General features: G+C 31.4%; 1 protein-coding gene and 1 long non-coding RNA gene across 2 annotated transcripts; one reads left to right on the forward strand and one right to left on the reverse strand.

The window, feature by feature from the left end:
- Window positions 1–8005: 8005 nt before the first annotated feature.
- LOC120073217 lies at window positions 8006–12354 on the reverse strand. Its single transcript, XR_005480700.1, has 3 exons — window positions 12128–12354; window positions 10135–11575; window positions 8006–8698 (listed from the first exon to the last, which is right to left on the reverse strand). It is a non-coding gene; the product is annotated as an uncharacterized LOC120073217 (long non-coding RNA).
- A 160-nt stretch (window positions 12355–12514) lies between these two features.
- LOC120070250 (protein tesmin/TSO1-like CXC 2) lies at window positions 12515–18060 on the forward strand. Its single transcript, XM_039022141.1, has 10 exons — window positions 12515–12635; window positions 12947–13019; window positions 15031–15158; window positions 16166–16256; window positions 16490–16653; window positions 16897–16977; window positions 17070–17217; window positions 17479–17574; window positions 17690–17765; window positions 17886–18060. The coding sequence occupies exons 2-10, from the start codon at window positions 12966–12968 to the stop codon at window positions 17954–17956; spliced, it is 909 nt and encodes a 302-aa protein (XP_038878069.1). The 5' UTR covers window positions 12515–12635; window positions 12947–12965; the 3' UTR covers window positions 17957–18060.
- The last annotated feature ends 768 nt before the right edge of the window (window positions 18061–18828 follow it).

Consider the following 18828-nt stretch of genomic DNA (forward strand, 5'->3'; position numbering starts at 1 on the left):
ATATTGGTTCAATACAACACGACCTACATCTACTTCTCAAGCTCCTATGGGGTATGTTGCTCAAACTTGATTCTTTTCACACTTAAAGTCAAACCACTACAATATTCTTTTTTCGGGAGTAAGAACAAACTTATTCTTTCTGCGACTGAGGATCAGACCCTTATGATACTCTTGTCATGGATTCAAGAGTAATCCTTACAATAAATTTGGAAATGAAGAATGAGAAAACTCTCACAAATAGTAGATTTAACAAATTGTAGCACTCAACAAAAATCAATTCTCGCCATACAATAAATCTCTCTTAAGAATTAGATGAAAAGAATAAAATCGAAGCTTTGAGAAAACAACAATAGAGGCTTTGTGTTTTATGAAGGATTGAAAATATTGTGAAATTGTTGTTGAAATTTAGAGAAGACGAAGGGTTTGAAAGAAAAGTTGGTGAAAATTAAATTTAATTTGGGTGATGTTGGTAAAAAAAAAATTGAATGGTGGAAATTTAAAAATAGCATGTGCTCTTTATTATTTTAATTTATAAACTCAATTAACCGTTAGACCTAAACAAAATATAATATTAAATTTAGTTTCTTTTTAAGTTCATCTTATTTTTAAAACCAATCCAAAAAAAAAAAAAAAAAAAAATCCAACATATGTCATTCCTCCTATACTCCAAGTATTGGTCCATTTTGATGAAAAAATATGTCACGTCATGAATTCAAGATTTTTCTGTTATGTTTGTTTTGGTTGTATCTTATTCGTTAGAGTTTTGATTTGAGTGATACAAATTGTATGTGAATCATTATTTCGATATCTTTTACTTCAAAGCATTCAAAATATTAGTAAATTAATTCAAGTTTGTTATCATCAAAATATTGATTAATTAGTTAAAATTAATTAAATTGAGATTAAGTGCTATAAAGCCAATACGAGGCTATTTTGGTCATTTTTATATATCACGAGAATTTGGAAGGGAATTTCAATTAAACACTCAAAAAAACACTTCAAATTAATTGACTCTCTAGAAATATTTAAATTCTAACTTGTCTTTTAATCACTTTTCTAAGAAGTCATTTCGAGTGATTGTCAAATGGTATTATNGTTCACACATAGTTGGACTATGTTGTATTGTTCATTAGAGGAATCAGTGGTACTTAAGGAGTGAGATGTAACTACAGGGGCAAAACGGTAAATTGGTCCAGCTATACTTATGAGCATCTAGGAAGAGTCATCGTATTCATGATTGGTTATGTCTGATGGACACAAAAATATATCTGTGGTAAGAAGAGTTCAACTGTTGATCTTTAGTGGAATCACTGACAGTTAACGGATGGTGGATCTCGTGGCTAAAGAGTTTAGTCAGCTATTCACGTACTGTTGGAGCTTCGAGCCACAGGTCCATTAGGTCACCTAGATAGCTTAGATAAAGTCGAGAACCAGTGTTTTGGTTAATTTGAAATGTTTAAATTGACAAGAGGAAGTTTAATTATATATGATATAATTGGATTGGTTAATTATATATGATATAATTGGCTAAATGTATGAGATACATTATTTTGGAGGAAATTAGATATAAATATGATTTATATCAAGTAGGGGAGAAAATACTATATTAGATATATGATATCAAACTATAGGATATAAATATAATATGATTATATTTATTAATTAAATTAATTGATTAATTATTTGATAATTAACAGATTTACCCACGTTTGGACGTGGGAAGTGGGGCTGCGATGGTTATGGTATCCGGTGAATTAACACAATGAAAATCGTTTTCATTTTAAAAAAAACATCGTCATGCATTCGTATTCGCTCGCGCCCAAAAGAATCCGTGAAAGCGATCGCGAGAACCTATATGATAGTAGCTCGTTCGTCTAAACGATCGTCTACCTCACGCATTCTCTAAACGATCGTATACATTTTTCCTAAACGATCGTTCAGTTTTTCCTACACGATTGTGTAGCTCTACTATACGATAAACATTTACGCTATACGATAGCAGAGTTTCATCTCCCACTTGCTTATCGTCTACAAGACGCCTTCTCCTTTGTCCTTTATCAAACTCACCAGTGCCCACTCTTTGGATTTTTGACACCGAGGATACCTGGGTTTCTCTTGTGGTGGTGTCGTCCCTGCTGCATTGTTCGTGTACGTTCGGATCGTTCTGTTGCAATCGACATATTTACTGGGTGCTGGTAGATCGGTGGGAGGTTTTCCGCTGCTGAGGGTTCAGACATTCGAAGACAGTCTTCGTTTGGTATGAACCTTTTTCCTTGTTGATTATTGTATTCTGAGCATCCGATAATGAGTTTTATATGCATAACTGTATGTTTGGAATGTATATCGTTTGCATTTCGGTCATTGTGGAATCAGCGCGATCTAAACCCGCTCATGAAAATCTCGGTATGAGATCCTTCAGCAGGAACAAGAAGAAGAAAAAACACACTCCACTCTCTCTGTTAACCATGCACATAATACGCGAGTGTAGAAAATATTGGGGAGGGAAGTTAATTCCCTCCCAATAATTCAAAATATTAAATAACTAATTTAAAAAATTATATATATATATATATGTATATATATATATTAAAAAGTCAATCCAAACTCATGGAATATATAAAACCAATTTTGTGCCAATTGTCACGTTCTTGTTTTTTCAGGTCAAATGTTGAATGCACATATCCCATTTGTTAAATAAAAAAAAACACACACACAAAGAAGAACAACAACATTCTTAGCATTCAGAGGATTTAAACATATATAGTTAATAAAACTTTAGGAAGAAAATTGGGTTAATTAGATTTTTGGGGTTGAATTTTATTTTAATTAGATAAAAGGGGCACGCCAGCTTATTGGAGTTGTTTTTTTGTCTTTGTCCGAATGCACCTCTTGAAGAGACGCATTCTAGAATATTTTATTTTATTTTTTTCTATGCATGAATATGCTCTCTTGAAGAGACACATTCATTAGAAAAATAATAATAATAAGAATGCATCTCAAGAGATGAATTCATTAAAAAAACAATAAGAATAAGAATGCATCTCTTTAAGAGACGCATACAAGAAAAAAAATATTTTTTGTTTTTATTTTTTTTTATTCTTTTAACAACTCTAAAATAAACTCTTTCATTATTTATTATTATAATTTTTTTTTACAGTTAATAATATTCCATTTGTTTAATTCTAAAACATTGTTACCTAAAATCAACTATCTCACTAACCTCATTTTTTGTTTTGATAGTAATATTAATAACTTTTTAACAGTATAAACAATAATGTTACTCTGAGATTAAGAAAGTTCTATGATTGATTTGAAATACTCCATATTAATTTTAATAGTATTCAATTAGTTTAATTTCAAATTATTGTTTTTGTTTAAAGTTGTTAAAAACTTATGCAAAAGTATAAGTATTAACTTTTGACTATTGTAAATAATATTCAAGGTTCTTTAGAATGTATTGTAGATTGCAAGTTCATTTTCGTGTTTGAATTTCATTAATAAAGTTAATTATATGTACAATTTTCTCTATTCACGACTAGAAGTTCTTCTATTATGCCTAGATCGATCATGTTGAATCACTAGTGTCCACGATCGCCACGACCTCTCACAGTTGATGGTTGGCTTTCTTCTATAAAGTGTATACCCTCACCACGATGTCGGTATGTCACGTACTGGTCATGGACATCTGGATGGACATGTGCAGTTTGTCCTTCTTCAATACTTAGTGTATTGGGGGTTGTTAGAAAAAATTCAAATGTTGAGGGACAGGACTGTTGGGGTTAATGCCCTAAAGTCTCGTATCATGTAGTTTGTAAACAGTATATATGAACACCTGTTATTGTTAATATATGATATTTACTTCACATCTTGTTGTTTTGCTCATTTACATGTTTTATTTGTTTTACCACAAACTAATAAACATAAAATCCCTGGTTATCTATATGTGATTCAAGCATGTATGTGGTGACATACAAATGGATCATGTCTTGAGAGATAACCAAAATGGTCTGTAGTAAATGGATAAAGGAGAGAAACCTTATCCTGGTAACACTACGGACACAGCCCACTTTGTGGAATGGTCACAAGTGTTGTGACTTGCCACAAATGATCTGATCCTGATCATTCGTGTTGGGGACATGCGAGCGGGGGCGTCCTATACAAAGAGTTTGTATAAGACCTAACCACAAAGTGTTAATGTCTCATTATATAATACCGTTAATGACAGAGACTTCACTTCACTAGGATGACCATAGGTAATATGACCTCAATCCTGAGTGAGTTGGGAACTCCTGCCATTGAAGGCTGTCCTTTGATTTGTATGGGTGCGAGTGGCCAAGTCACCGATTCAAACCTACCATTTTGGGGATACGTCTGATTTGGGAGCTGGGAACTCAACTACACAAGATGGATTTCACTCCTTCCTTGAGGCAAGGGTAAGTAGATAGATGGCTCCCTCAAGGGTTGATTCCGGGGCTTGAACAATGTGGCGCCACACACCTTCTCTTGGCTCGAGAGATGTTCACACATAGTTGGACTATCTTGTATTGTTCATCAGAGGAATCAGTGGTACTTAAGGAGTGAGATATAACTACAGGGGCAAAACGGTAAATTGGCCCAGTTGTACTTACGAGCATCTGTGAAGGGTCATCGTACTCATGATTGGTTATATCCAATGGACACAGAAATATATCTGTGGTGATAAGAGTTCAGCTATTGGTCTTTAGTGGAATCACTGATAGTTAACGGATGGTGNTAAACGTGGCTTGTCCCATAGACCCAAACTTCGCAGGTGACCCTCAAACACCTTAGCCATAAGGGCCTTTGTAAACAGATAAGCAACATTGTGCTTCGAAGCTATCTACGTGACGATCACGTCTCCTCGATGCACAATCTCTCGGATGAGATGATACTATAGGTTATATTGTGTGATGGGCTTTGACATGTCTGGAATAACTTCCAGATCTGTCAAGAATTTCCTGAGCCAAACAACTTCTTTAGCAGTTTCACAAGCTGCTATATACTTGACCTCCATAGTGGAGTCAGCAATGCACCCTTGCTTGGTGCTCTTCCAGACTACTGCTACTTCGTTAAGAGTGAACACTGATCCTGATGTGGATTTCCTAGAATCCTTATCAGTCTGAAAATCAGAGTTCGTGTATCCAATAAAGATCAGATCCTTAGAACCATACACAAGCATGTAGTCCCTCGTTCTCCGTAGATACTTGAGAATATTCTTAACAGCGGTCCAATGATCAAATCCTGGATTAGATTGTTATCTACTGACTATCCCTATCTCATAGTAGATGCCAGGTCTCGTACATAACATCACATACATTAAGCTGCCAATAGCCGACGCATAGGGGATCCGTCTCATTTTCTTAACCTCTTGAGGTGTCTTAGGACACTGTTCATTAGACAATATAACTCCGTGCCTGAAAGGTAGCAAACCTCTTTTAGAGTTTTGCATTGAATACTTGACAAGCATTTTGTCAATGTACGATGCTTGAGACAGAGCTAGCGTTTTGTTCTTTACTAAAGATCTAAATTCCCAAAATAAACTGAGCATCTCCAAAATCTTTCATTTGGAATTGGGTTGTTAGCTAGTTCTTAACTTCAGTCAGTAGACCTATTTCATTCCCAATGAGTAGGATATCGTCTACATATAACACTAAGAAAGCTATTGAACTGTTGATGATTCTCTTGTACATACAAGGTTCATTAACATTTTGATCAAAGCCATAAGATTTGATAGCAGCATCAAACCTTATGTTCCAAGATCAAGAAGCTTGCTACAATCGATAAATGGACCGATTAAGCCTACAAACCTTTTGCTCTTGACCTTGGGTTATAAATCTCTCGAGTTGCTCCATATAAATTGTCTCATCTAGATTGCCATTCAGAAAGGCATTCTTGACGTCCATTTGCCAAATCTCGTAGTTATAATATGAGGCAATGGACATGAGGATTCTGATAGACTTCAGCATGGCAACAGGTGAGAAAGTCTTCTCATAGTCGACTATCACAACCTTGGTATAACCTTTTGCCACCGGTCTAGCCTTGAAGGTTTGTACCTTCACATCAACACCCCATTTTCTCTTGTAGATCAATTTACAACCTATAGGTTTTACTCCATTAGGTTGATCTACAAGATCTCATACTGAGTTGAAGTACATTGACTCCATTTCGAGATTCATAACTTTGATCCACTCATCTTTGTCAACATCCTCTATTGCCTTCTTGTAGGACAATGGATCCTCAACATCTCTTTTAGCTACCACAACAAGGATTTCAGTTAAACCCATGTAACAGACAAGTGGGTTTGCAACTCTCCCATTACGTCGAGGTTCCCTCAACACTTGAGGTAGATTTGACCTACTAGATGATCCATTTTCAACAACTCTTGTTGAGGTGTTGGGTTCTTCAACAACTCTTGTTGAAGGTTCAGTAGTTTCTTTGGAAAGTTCATTCAACACAATCTTACTGTGGGGCTTGTGCTCCTTTATGTGGTCTTCTTTAAGAAAAGTAGCATTTGTCAATGCAAAACACTTTGTTTTCTTTTGGGTTGAAGAAGTAACCACCTCTCGTTTCTTTGGGATAGCCTATAAATAGGCATAAATTTGAATGAAATTCTAGTTTCTCAAGATTAGCCTTAAGCACATGTGCTGAGCAACCCCAGATTTTGAAATGACCGTAAACTAGTTTTACGGTCATTCCATACTCCAAAGGTATTTTGGTAACACTCTTGAATGGAACAAATTCAAAATATACGCTACAGTCTCCACTACATAACCCCAAAAGGAGTCAGGTAAGGAAGCGTAACTCATCATAGACCGAACCATGTCCAACGGGTTCGATTCCTCCTTTCGGATACACCATTTTGCTGAGGTATACCAGGTGCGAGAGTTGTGATACAATTCCATGTTCTATCAAATAGTTTTGGAATGTTAGATCCATAAACTCTCTACCTCGATCATATCAAAATGTCTTTATTGTTTTACTTAATGCATTTTCAACTTTAGCCTTGAATTCTTTGAACTTTCTAAAAGATTTAGACTTATGTTGCATTAAATAAATATACCCATATCTTAAATAATCATCAGTAAAAGTGATGAAATATTCATAACCTCCCCTAGCTTTTACATTCATCAGACTACAGATGTCTGAATGTACCAGCTCTAGAAGTTATTTGGCTCTATGACCTTTTCCAGTAAAGGATCTTTTAGTCATTTTGCCTTTAAGGCATGACTAACACACAGGTAACTCACTTTGAAGTCCATTATTCACCAATCTCTAAATCTTATTGAGATTAATGTGTCATAATCTTAGATGCCAAAGTTGGACATTTTCTTTAGGAGAAATTTTAAGTCTTTTATGTTGAGCTACCGCAATTTTAAACATTTCAGTGTTATGGAGTGCCTTAGTTGCTAACGGTCTTAGCACATAAAGGTTGTTTTCATGTTGAGCTACCCAAATATCAACACAATTTTTTTGAAATAAAACACTTTATTTACAATAAAGTTGATATTAGTACGATTGTTCAAGAAAACACTTTACAGAAATTGGATTCCTTTTTAAATCAGGAACTACATATACATTTTCTAATAAAATGAATTTATTTTGTAACGTTAACTGGAGACTTCCCACTGCCATAGCCAAGACGACGTGCCCAGTTCCAACTCGCATCGTTATCTCACAAGCATCAAGTTGCCACCATGAACTAATTCCCTGAAATGAAGAATAAACGTGGTTAGTGGCGCTAGAATCTATAATACAGGAAGAATCATCATTCTCTACTAAACATGTTTCCGATACAAGCAAATCACATTTACCTTGTTTGACCTTATTCTTTTCTGCCAAGTACTTGTGGTAGTTCTTCTTTCAATGGCCATCTTGGTTGCAATGGAAACAGATTTCCTTTGCAACATTGGCTTTCTTTTGAGTAGCGACCGGTGGGTTAGTTTTCCCCTTTCCACCTTTCTTCTTCTTCCACTTTTTATTGCTAGAGAAAGAAGGTACAAACTTAGTCCTAGAAGTCGAACCTTTGTGGAACTTAGGATGAAACAACATTTGCTTCACCCTTTTGTCCTTTACTTTTCATCAAGGACTAAATGGTCTATAGCTCGTTAAGGAGGATGGTTAGGTTATAGTCAATCCTGTTCAAAACAACATTGCTAAGGAAGTGAAAGAAACTTTCAGGTAAAGATTCCAAAATGAAGCTAACCCGACTGACTTCATCGATGACGTACTCATTCATCTCTGTCATGTTGAAGTAAACCATCATGTTGAGAACATGTTCTCGAATAGATACCCCTTCTTGTATACGAGCATTAAAAATGTGTTTGAGAGCGTCATGCCTAAGCTGTGCAGACGGTTGTCCAAACATTCCTTTCAGGGACTCCATGATCTCACGGGTTGTAAGCATGAGCTCATGCTTCTTGGCCAAGACTTCAGAAAGACTAGCCAAGATATATGCTTAGGCCTTTTCGTTTGCCTGTGTCCAACGCTCGTATGTTTCTCGAACATTTCAAGAAGCATTGGGAGCTGGAATGGGAGAACAGTCCTCCATCATGACGAAACGAAAGTCATCAATTATTAGAATTGTGTTGATCGTGTTTTTCCATGAAGCGTAGTTTTCGCTCGTTAATTTTTCAATGACGAATAAATTTAATGTTGCCGAAGTCATAGTGAAAAACGTTTGCTGAAACCATACAAATTATTTATTATTAGTTTATTTGCATTAAACCAACAAGACAACCAATCAATTCTAGCAAAATAGTATAATGTATCCTAAATGACATCTATTTTGTAATGATGTTTTAGTGAGACATGACAACAATCACTGCAGGGTGATCATGTGCCCCTTCACTAAAATGAGACATTCTCAACCATTAGACAAAAACAACTCTTTGTCACTATAACTAACCATCACCATTGTTTGGTCCAAAATGTGTTAACTTGCTTAACAATTCTTTTAAGTGTAACCCCTCTTTTAGGTTCTAGAGTTTCGCTCCAATGAACCAACCATAGGGAAAAATCGATTGGGTCATGAAACAGCAATCCTATTCATTTCTGGAGATCGAATAAAGCATCATGCAAAAATGTTATCCTTTAGAAACTTTATTGCCTTTAAAATCATCGAGAGTTTTTATTATATATTCAAATTATCAACATATATATAGCAAATATTGACTATAATTTCTTATAATATCATATTGAAAAATAGGGTTAATTTTGTACCCTTATTTCAACAAATATTTGATCAAATGATTAAACTGCATTCATTAGGAATGTTTTATTAGAATCTTTGTGATATATATATATGTATATATAATGCTTTAAAATTTGAATTATATGATTCTGGTAACTTTAATCATTCATGGATTTTTATAAATAAATATCATTATTAAAAGACTCATGAAAATGTTGTATGACTACATCCTTATGATGTATGTTAATTAGATATCTCCTGGTGTTACATCCACCATTAGAAAATATGTCTACTCATAATCAATACCAATCCATTGCAAGAATTATTGTGGAATCTATCTCGTTTTCTACCTTGTAACCTTACACTATTTGTTTTTCTTACAAATACTCATCATTTGTATCCCACATGTCTAATATTCTCTAATGTCTTACTAGTAGTTCTCACGATTTGAAAATGAGTTTATTTCTTTTGGATTGTTTCTTTCTACATAAGTCAATCATTTCTATGTCCACATTTTTCAATATATTTAAGTACATCATACTCATTTTCATTAATAATATCATGAGTAACATTATATGCAAAACATGTTGTCAACTTATATAAATTCGGTTCCTTCCTTTTCTATCATGACATATAATTTATTGAGATCTCATTATTATCCTCATTTTCTTCAAATGAGTACTCATATTTAAGATTTTTTTCTGAAATATCCATATTCTTAACTAAATCATTTTGATTATTGACCTTTTTTTTCGATAATTTTTATCTTTAGAATCGATTTGTCTACCACACTTCAGGCACAATGTAGATTCATTAGTAGTGAAAACTTGTCGTATTGAAATATCAATTTTAGATAGCGTAAACTGTAAAGATGTTGGATGAATCAAAGAGCAAGACCAAGAGCCATTGAAAGTCCAGATGCTGACCTAGTAGAGAAAATAAGAACTTGGTCACTCATTTAAATTGTGTTGAAGGCAAGTCCCATGCAGCATAAGAAACAATCCACACTTCTGCAATCGAAGTAGGTTGAGTAGATAACCGATAGAGGCGAGGAGGACCATAACAAGGACCCTCAAGTTAGCCAAGAATGATGCCAAAATGTTGACTAACCATTACCAAGACATCTGAACAAGACTAGCAACAAGACCAATGGTGAAACAAAAGAACTGCCAAGTTGATTTGTAGAACCTCCTTGAACTGTCTTAGGCCAAATGACAATTCTACCTTGGAAGAATGATATTTAGCAACAGTGAGTTTATGCCAAAGAACATTATCCTTATGTAAGAACCTAAAATCTATTTTGTTTAGAGAGCTAAATTGCAATGCTTGACTCTCTCAATAACAACAGCCCAAGATATATAGAAGGCCAAAGCAAAGACCCCACTTGCAACCAAATTTCACCATCAAACGGCCCATTTCTGATTTGTCAATATGAGTTCCCAAAAACTCGCTCTTGGCAAAGTTAATTTTTAGTCCAGAGGAAAATTGAAATATCGTGATAATATCAAAAAGATTATCCAAGGTTTTGAAGTCAAAACTAGAAAAGAACAATATACCGTCAGCAAACTGCAGGTGATTGAAACAAAGACAAGAGTCACCAATAGAATGAGACAATTTGATCCAGACATGCACGGTGAGATGATGAACGGCTAAGGAAATCGAGACTAAAATGAAAAGAAATGGAGGTAGAGGATTATAATTATAGGGGTGACTTTGATTTATTTGTAAACCATTTGGAAATCATGGAACAATGTTCAAGTTTCCCTATCTTCCATTTATCCCACGCAGCTATCCTTTTCTTCAACAAGATAAGAAATTTTGACTTAATTTTAATGCACACCCTTGAGTTTTAAGATGACATACATATTATAAAAGTTGACTGGCAAAGCTTGTACTAGGCTGTATTATAATATGGTGCCTCATTTTGAACTGTTGATAGGTGGTGCATGGGAAGCATTTATCTAGGAAGCATATATCTTTGTGAGTAGAATGTGAGGAATTTAAGAGCCAGTACTTATGGTTTAGAAAGCACTTTTGACTTTTATTTTTCATTGGCTTTCATGTTGATAGTGGTACCAATGCTTGCTGTTATTAACATTTTATTACATGATTAATTAGTTGAAATGCTATTTTATGTGGACTTCTAAAATGCTATTTATACAGCTAAATGATTCAGGGGGCTTTACCTGAGTGTTTCTCTTCAACACATATTTTGGCTTGGTTAGAGCACCATGCTGGAAAAGTCAAGAATCCTGCTTGATATTAACTTGTTCCCTTCTTGGCACTTGTCGGGCAAAGATACCGAAGTAAATACTCATTCGAAGAACACATATCAACCAAATCCTGATGTGTTCTGGTGATAGCCATCTGCAAGGATTTTAAGGCAGGAAATAGGTTTGTAGAATTTTGTTGAATGTACTTACCATGAATTTTGCAAAGTAAATAAATTAATGGTGCGTTTAATCATTTCCACAACTAGAGTCTCTACAGCTCAAATACAATATCTACATGTAAATTGGAAACTCAAGAAACTACCTGACACCTACAGTCTACAGCTCAAAAATCTCTTCCTCATGACTTAATGTGGAAAGCAATAGAATCCATGGGGAGAACAGGTTTATCTCAAGTACTATAAATTACACAATAACCAAAAGTAACAGAATCCAATCTAAATCCTTTCAACATAAAACATGATCAACAAACAATTCAAGATTTTCAATACAACACAAAGTTGAAAGCCCAAACCAAATCAGGGGAACTGAAATTTCATATACTTTATATGACTTTTGTGGTGTCGTGACGTGACAACTTCCAATCAAACAAACAAATCATATATGACATTTCTATTTGCATTAAAGCCTCGAACTAGTTAAATGATTGCAAAGATGATATCTGAAATAAAAATAAAAGCAAACTGACCTTGATCAGCAATGTTCCTACGCCCCCTCGATTGTATACATCGATCGGATCCCAAGAACAACTCGGCGTCGGAGATTGATGAACAAAAATACCCCATCGGCCTTCGGGAGAGACGGCGATTCAGGAAATATTGGAAGATGATTGAACGGGAAGAGTCGCTGTTTTGTTTGAGACTTAACAAGGTCGGTAACGGAGAACCGGTTACAGACGGGTAAGATTAACGCAGTCACAGTGTCCTCCGAATAGAGGTAGGGTTTTTGAAGGGTTTAATAATTTTGGGCCAAAATAAATCAAATTAAAACCCAAGGCCCAAGCCCAATGATGGCCCAATTATAAAAAATAATTCCCTCCCTTATTATTTTCATTTTCATCATCTCCCATAATTCCCTTATTCTTTTCCTTTCTTCTTCCATAATAATCCCTCAGTTTCATCCTTTAATCATATTCTTTGCTTTTTGTCAATAATTTCATCCTACAAATCTTGCTAAATTCAGCATCTACAACAAAGGTTTGAAATTCCTTTTCTTTTTCTTTTTCTTTTTCTTTTTTTTTTTTAATTCTCTCAAATTACATAATTTCTTGAAGTAATCTTGATATGACCTTCTTTAATAACTGAAGAGATTATTTTGTGAGACAATAATCCTACAAGCATTAGTGAATAAAGTATTATATGATCTTCTTCAATTTAATCATTTTGTTCTTCCTTGTGATTGTTTTCAAATTATAATAAAGAAATATTATTGAACATTACTTTAGGGAAATATTTACCAAATTACTTTCACTTACTTTATATTGTTTTTGTTTTATGTTATATCTAAGATTTTGCTCTCAATTCATAATGTCTTCCAAACACCTTGCATCTTCTACTCATTCAGAGCTTAGGATTTTTGAGGTATGAGTTCTCTCTATTTTTATTTTACTTTCTATAAATCATTCTAGTTTTATAATTTGTAATCTTCCTAAATATTTAATTAATGCATTTTCTGTGTTTTTCTAAATTGAGAATATTTTCTACTTACAATGACATGCACTTATATACCCTTGTTGATTGGATAGGGATGTTTGTAGAAAAATTAGTTTTGCTTGTGAATGTGATTCTTTTTACATTTTAGTATTTATGATTATGATTGTAGTTTTGTATTCAACTCTAATTTTGGTTGCAATTTTTTTTTCTTAACTAAAATTTTAAAACAAAAATAAGTTTAATTTTTATTTTTAGTTTTTAAGTACTTGGGTTTTTTATATCACTCTTTAAAAGTAAATATTTATAAGTTAATTTTTTTTAAATACAAAAATAACCTTTTTAGTCCCTAGATTTTGGATCTAGTTTCTATTTGGACTTTAGGTTTCAAAATGTTTTATATTTAATTCTTAGTTTTAAATTTGGTTTTAATTTAGCCCCTAAATTTTAAATGTTGCAATTTATTCTTGAGATTTGAGTTTTGTTTCAATTTTGTCTCAAGATTTCAAGATTTTACATTTTTAACATTTTTTCAATGAATACTCGCTTTCAATTATTAACGTCGATGTCTCTTAATTAATTTACGATTATTATGAAGTAAAATTTTAAATTTAATTTTAAAAGTGATGGAAATAGTGAAACTTAATTAACTATAATTAATTAAAAAAAAGTTTTTAGTACAAATTTGAGGTTAAAATTATAAAATTTAAAATTTAAGGGAATAAATTGAAAGAAAACTGTAATATCAAGGATAAAATTAAAATTAAACTCAAGATTTAAAAACTAAATATATAATATTTTTAAAATCTAAATACCAAATACAAACTAGACCTCAAATTTAGAGAAAAAAGAATATTCTTTTTCCTTAAAAAATCAAAGCTCGAATGATTATAATGGGTATTAGTTAATGATCTATGAATTGGACTTGTTTTTTCATTATGTTTTACACCGACTTTCATATCTTTCCTTAAAAAAACATTATATTTTAATTTATCTGAAGTTCAAAAAGGGGAAAAAAAATCTTTATTCATTAATTTTGAAAACTTGATTTGATTTTTAAAAATGTATGAATAATAAAAAAAAAAGAAACACATCAGTAACAAGTAGTGATCCTAAACTTAATATTTTTTAAAGATATTATTGAAATGTTAAAAGCTTCATTTGATAATTATTTGACTTTTGATTTTTGAAATTAAACTTATTCCATCTCCATTTTTTATCATGGATTCTATTTTTTTTAAGTAAGAGAGTTGAATTCTTAACAAAATTTCAAAAAAAATAAAAAATAAAAAATTGAAAACTACAGCTCCTCTCAATAACAATTTATTCTCACATCAAAATTTTTTCATTTGTTATTTACTTTTTACTAATGGTTTAAAAGACCAGATCACATTTTGAAATTTTTTTAAAAATAACTTTTAAAAAGTTGTTTTTGTTATTGGAAGACTAAGATTTTAGTTTTTAGTTTTTAGTTTTAATTTTTGACAATTAAGCTTGCAAACACTCATTCCACCTCTAAATTTCATGCTTTGTTATCTACTTTTTTATCCATATTTTAAAAAACCAAGTTAGGTTTTGAAAAACTAAAAAAAATAATTTTTTAAAATTTGTTTTTGTTTTTGAAATCTGATAAAAATTCAATTCTTATACTAAAGAAAAGATGAGAAAAAATAAACTTAATTTTTAAAACTCTAAAACAATTTTATAACCAAATTATTGGTTTTTCTTAGAAAAATTAAATAATTAATTAACCGTTTAGATAACTATATATCATCTAATATCTATTAAAATATCTTTCTAGTCAAAGATCTAAATTTGGCAGCATTCAAATTTGGCCCTCACACTTTTTGGTTAAGCTTCAATAATTTAATTTCTTAATTTTAAAATTATTTTTTTAACTATATTATTATTTTTTAATACAATTGTTTTTCTTGAATTTCAGGAATTTGATTATATGGATTTGATTAATAATCTTCACCATTTTGATAAGCTTAGGATAGACGACTCTGAGAGGTCATTGCCCACTCGACCTCCTTCGACCATGTATTCTCGTGGAGATCACGCGCCAAGGTATTAAATATACATTTTCCTAATTTCGGAAAATCCAATAAACGATTTTATGAAAATAAAATAGTTCACAATTAATTATTTTTGAAGAAAAATATTCTTTTAGTCTTTAGGGTTTAAGCACAGGTTTTATTTGGTTTCTTAGTTTCAAATTGTTATATTTTTATGGGAGATTTTTAAAAATAAAAAAATAAAGGAAATTATTTATACAAAATAACAAAATTTTAATATTCTTTAATAGAGGCTGATAAAAGACTATTAGTATCTATGAGTAATAGAAACTGATAGAAATCTATCAATATGTTTTTTTACTATTTCTGTAAATAGTTTGACATTTTTTACATCTATCAAAATTTCCCTATTTTTGTTTTGAATTTTGAGTTTATAAATTTTTATCTGATCTATAAATTTTAAAATATTACATTTTTTCTCTTAAACTTATAATTATTTAGTTTGTTTAAATTAATAAATTGACATTGACACAAAAGATTGAAAGTGAGAGTTTTTTAATAAAAAAAAGATCAGATTGAAAAGTATACATATTGAAATCCAGAAAATAGTTGAAACGAAACTAAAAAGCTCAAAAATAAAGTGTAATATTTTGAAACATAGAGACCAAATAAAAACTAAACAATATAAAAAATGTATTTTTCCTTGATTTTTAATACCATCATCGAACCTTCAATTTTTCTTACTATATTTTTTTAGAGGTAATTATTAAGTCGATATAAATCTTATTTTGATCTCCATACTTTTTGTTGTGATTCACTTTAGTGTACACAACAAATTTTAATTACGTATATTATTTATAAATATAAATTAAATAGTAACTTTTTAAAGTATAAGAATGAAGAGAAATTGAAAGTACTAAAATAATCGGAATTTATAAAAAATAAGCTACGTAGCCCATAACAGAATTGAATGTATTAAGTTATTCTCTGGTTTAAAGTATTAATTATAATAATAGGTATTATTTTTGGTAATTTTGCATGTACACTTTGGGTCATCAGCAACCATAGAGAAGCTGCAATTGGTTATGATCACTTCAATATGAGCTATTTCCATGAGACTCGAAATATTTGTGCTGAGCTGCCTGTTGAGGTGATTACATTAAACATATTTTCAAAATTAAACTCATTTTTTTTCAAAATAATTAACACAATTTTTTTTTTCAAAATAATTAACATTCTAAGTTTTACACCCTTCATTTTATATAAAAAATCGGGCAACAACTATCAATTAATTAAATATATATACATTACTATTTATTATTAATTTTAGTACCAAATTAATTAGTTTTCACATTTTTATGGGCCTATTTTTTAATTTTGCAGAAAAACGAAGGTGTTAAGTATCAAAACTGGGACGATGTTCCATATTTGAATTTCGAGAGCAAAAATAAAAATGGAAATCCTAATAATGACGTAAGAAATAATCAAATGTCTTCAGATGTCTCCACGGATTCGGTGAACAATTGCAGTAGCTCCAAAAGAAAGAGGTCAAATTTTCTCTTATTTCTACATATTTATTTATTTTTTATTTTTATTATTATACTATAATTAAGAGAGATTTTCAAAAAATAGAAAAATACAAGAAATTATTTACCCAAAATTACAAAATTTAATCTTAAACTAATAGAAATCTATTAGTGTCTATCAACATTTTTTTTCTACTTTGGTAGATGGTTTGACATTTTTTTTATCTATAAAAATTTTTCTATTATTTATTATATTAATTGTAGGGAGAAATCAAAAGTGGAAGAGGAAAATAAACCTATCTCAGGGCCGCGTTGTAATTGTACGAAAAGCGAGTGTCTAGATCTGTAAGTGAAACACACGTACCCACACACGCACACGCTTAACACATATAATTAAGTGAAATTTAAAAAAGTAATTACGGTATTTAGTTATGCAGATCTTGCGAATGCTTTACAAGTGGTATGTATTGCGGCGAAGATTGTGGCTGTACGGATTGCTTCAACAATCGTTTGTATGAGGACACAGTTGAGGTTGTAAAACAACAGATTCTATCACACAATCCCTCGGCTTTTGCTACAAAAAAGGTTCGTAATTCTTTACAATAAATATATATAATCATTTTAATTACTTCATATTAATATTGTTTTAAAATGTTTTCATTACCTCACAAATTTTGCGTTTCTCACGAGTTTAGTAAAATATCAAGACACTGATAGACTACTATAATCTATTCAGTGATAAATATTAATAAACAAGGACATTTTGTTATATTGGTAAATAAGTTAGCTCAATTGGATATATTTGAAAACAGCCATAACTTTTCTAAATATTAATTTTATATGCAGGTAAAGGAAAGGAAAACAATAGCTTCATCTTCAGAAAGAAGAGGATGCAACTGCATCCATTCAAAGTGTCGGAAAAAATATTGTCCATGCTTTCAGGTTCAGTTTCAAAACAATTGTTTGTGAGATTATTTTTCTTTTTGTAAAATTAAACCATAATATATATCTTGTATACAACTAATTAAATTGAGTCTTGTAATTTTTATTTTTAAAGGCAGGAGTTCCTTGCACTGAAGCATGCCATTGTCAAAATTGTCAAAATCCTTGTGGCATCCGACCAAGTAATTCAGGTTGTGGAACTTTCGTATTAAACGAAATCGTGTAGAATTGTAATAATTAATTAAATAATTAAACTTGTAATTTAACCTAGTACTGTTACTAATTTTCTTGATCTGCTTGGTTTTGATCAGTAGCAGGATCAAGTCATGGAAATAGTATTAGTGAGGAAATGAGTGACAACTTTCAGTTGTTCAAGGATTGAGACAAGTTCCCAATAATTTCTCATCAACATCAACATATTGGAGTAATACTGGGTAGTTTTAGGCCTAATTTTTCCCATACATGAATTATTATTCTAATGGAAGTTCTGCTCAAAATGTTGTTGTTTTGTGAAATTTTGTTTAGTGTTTTGACTTGTAGCTTGTGTGTTGTTAAACTCTTTCAAAGTTTTGATTACCATGTTTTTGAAGTTCTTTTTTTTTTTTTCTCTTTTTTTTTTAAAAATAATATTGGAAGCATGTGATGGACATTTACAAATAATTCATAATCAACAAAAGAATATTTGAGAGGAAATAAAATTAGTCACTTATATAAACACATGAAACATTTAAAGTCCTAGACTTCAATTCATGAACGTGTCTAACTCTCCCATACATGAGTCTACTAACTTTCATCTATTAATGTACTTAACTCTCAAATATCTTAATTCATGTATAACTTATCTTGAGTTAAAACATATGCTTGAATTTTCAACATCCTTTAACTTAATTCATGTGTAGCTTATATCTTGAATTAAAAACATGCTTTAACTTTCGACATCCTCCTTAAACATGTTTTATGAAAACTCCAAATAGAGTTCTCAACTTGTTAACAAATCAATTTTGAGCGACTTCGTGAAAATATCTGCGATTTGATCTTTAGTTTTCATATATTCAACTTGAACATTCTTCCTTGAAATGTAATCTTTGATAAAGTGAAATATTATATCAATATGCTCACTACGATCAGAGAATATTGGATTGTTCACTAGAACAATTTTTGATTTATTATCTACATGGATCACAATTGCATCAGCTTGCAGAATTTCAACTATCTTCAGCAAATTCCTTAACCAAATTGAATGTGAAACACATA

The sequence above is a fragment of the Benincasa hispida genome, chromosome 1 (genome assembly GCF_009727055.1).
Source record: "Benincasa hispida cultivar B227 chromosome 1, ASM972705v1, whole genome shotgun sequence".
In the NCBI taxonomy this organism is placed as follows: Eukaryota; Viridiplantae; Streptophyta; class Magnoliopsida; order Cucurbitales; family Cucurbitaceae; genus Benincasa; species Benincasa hispida.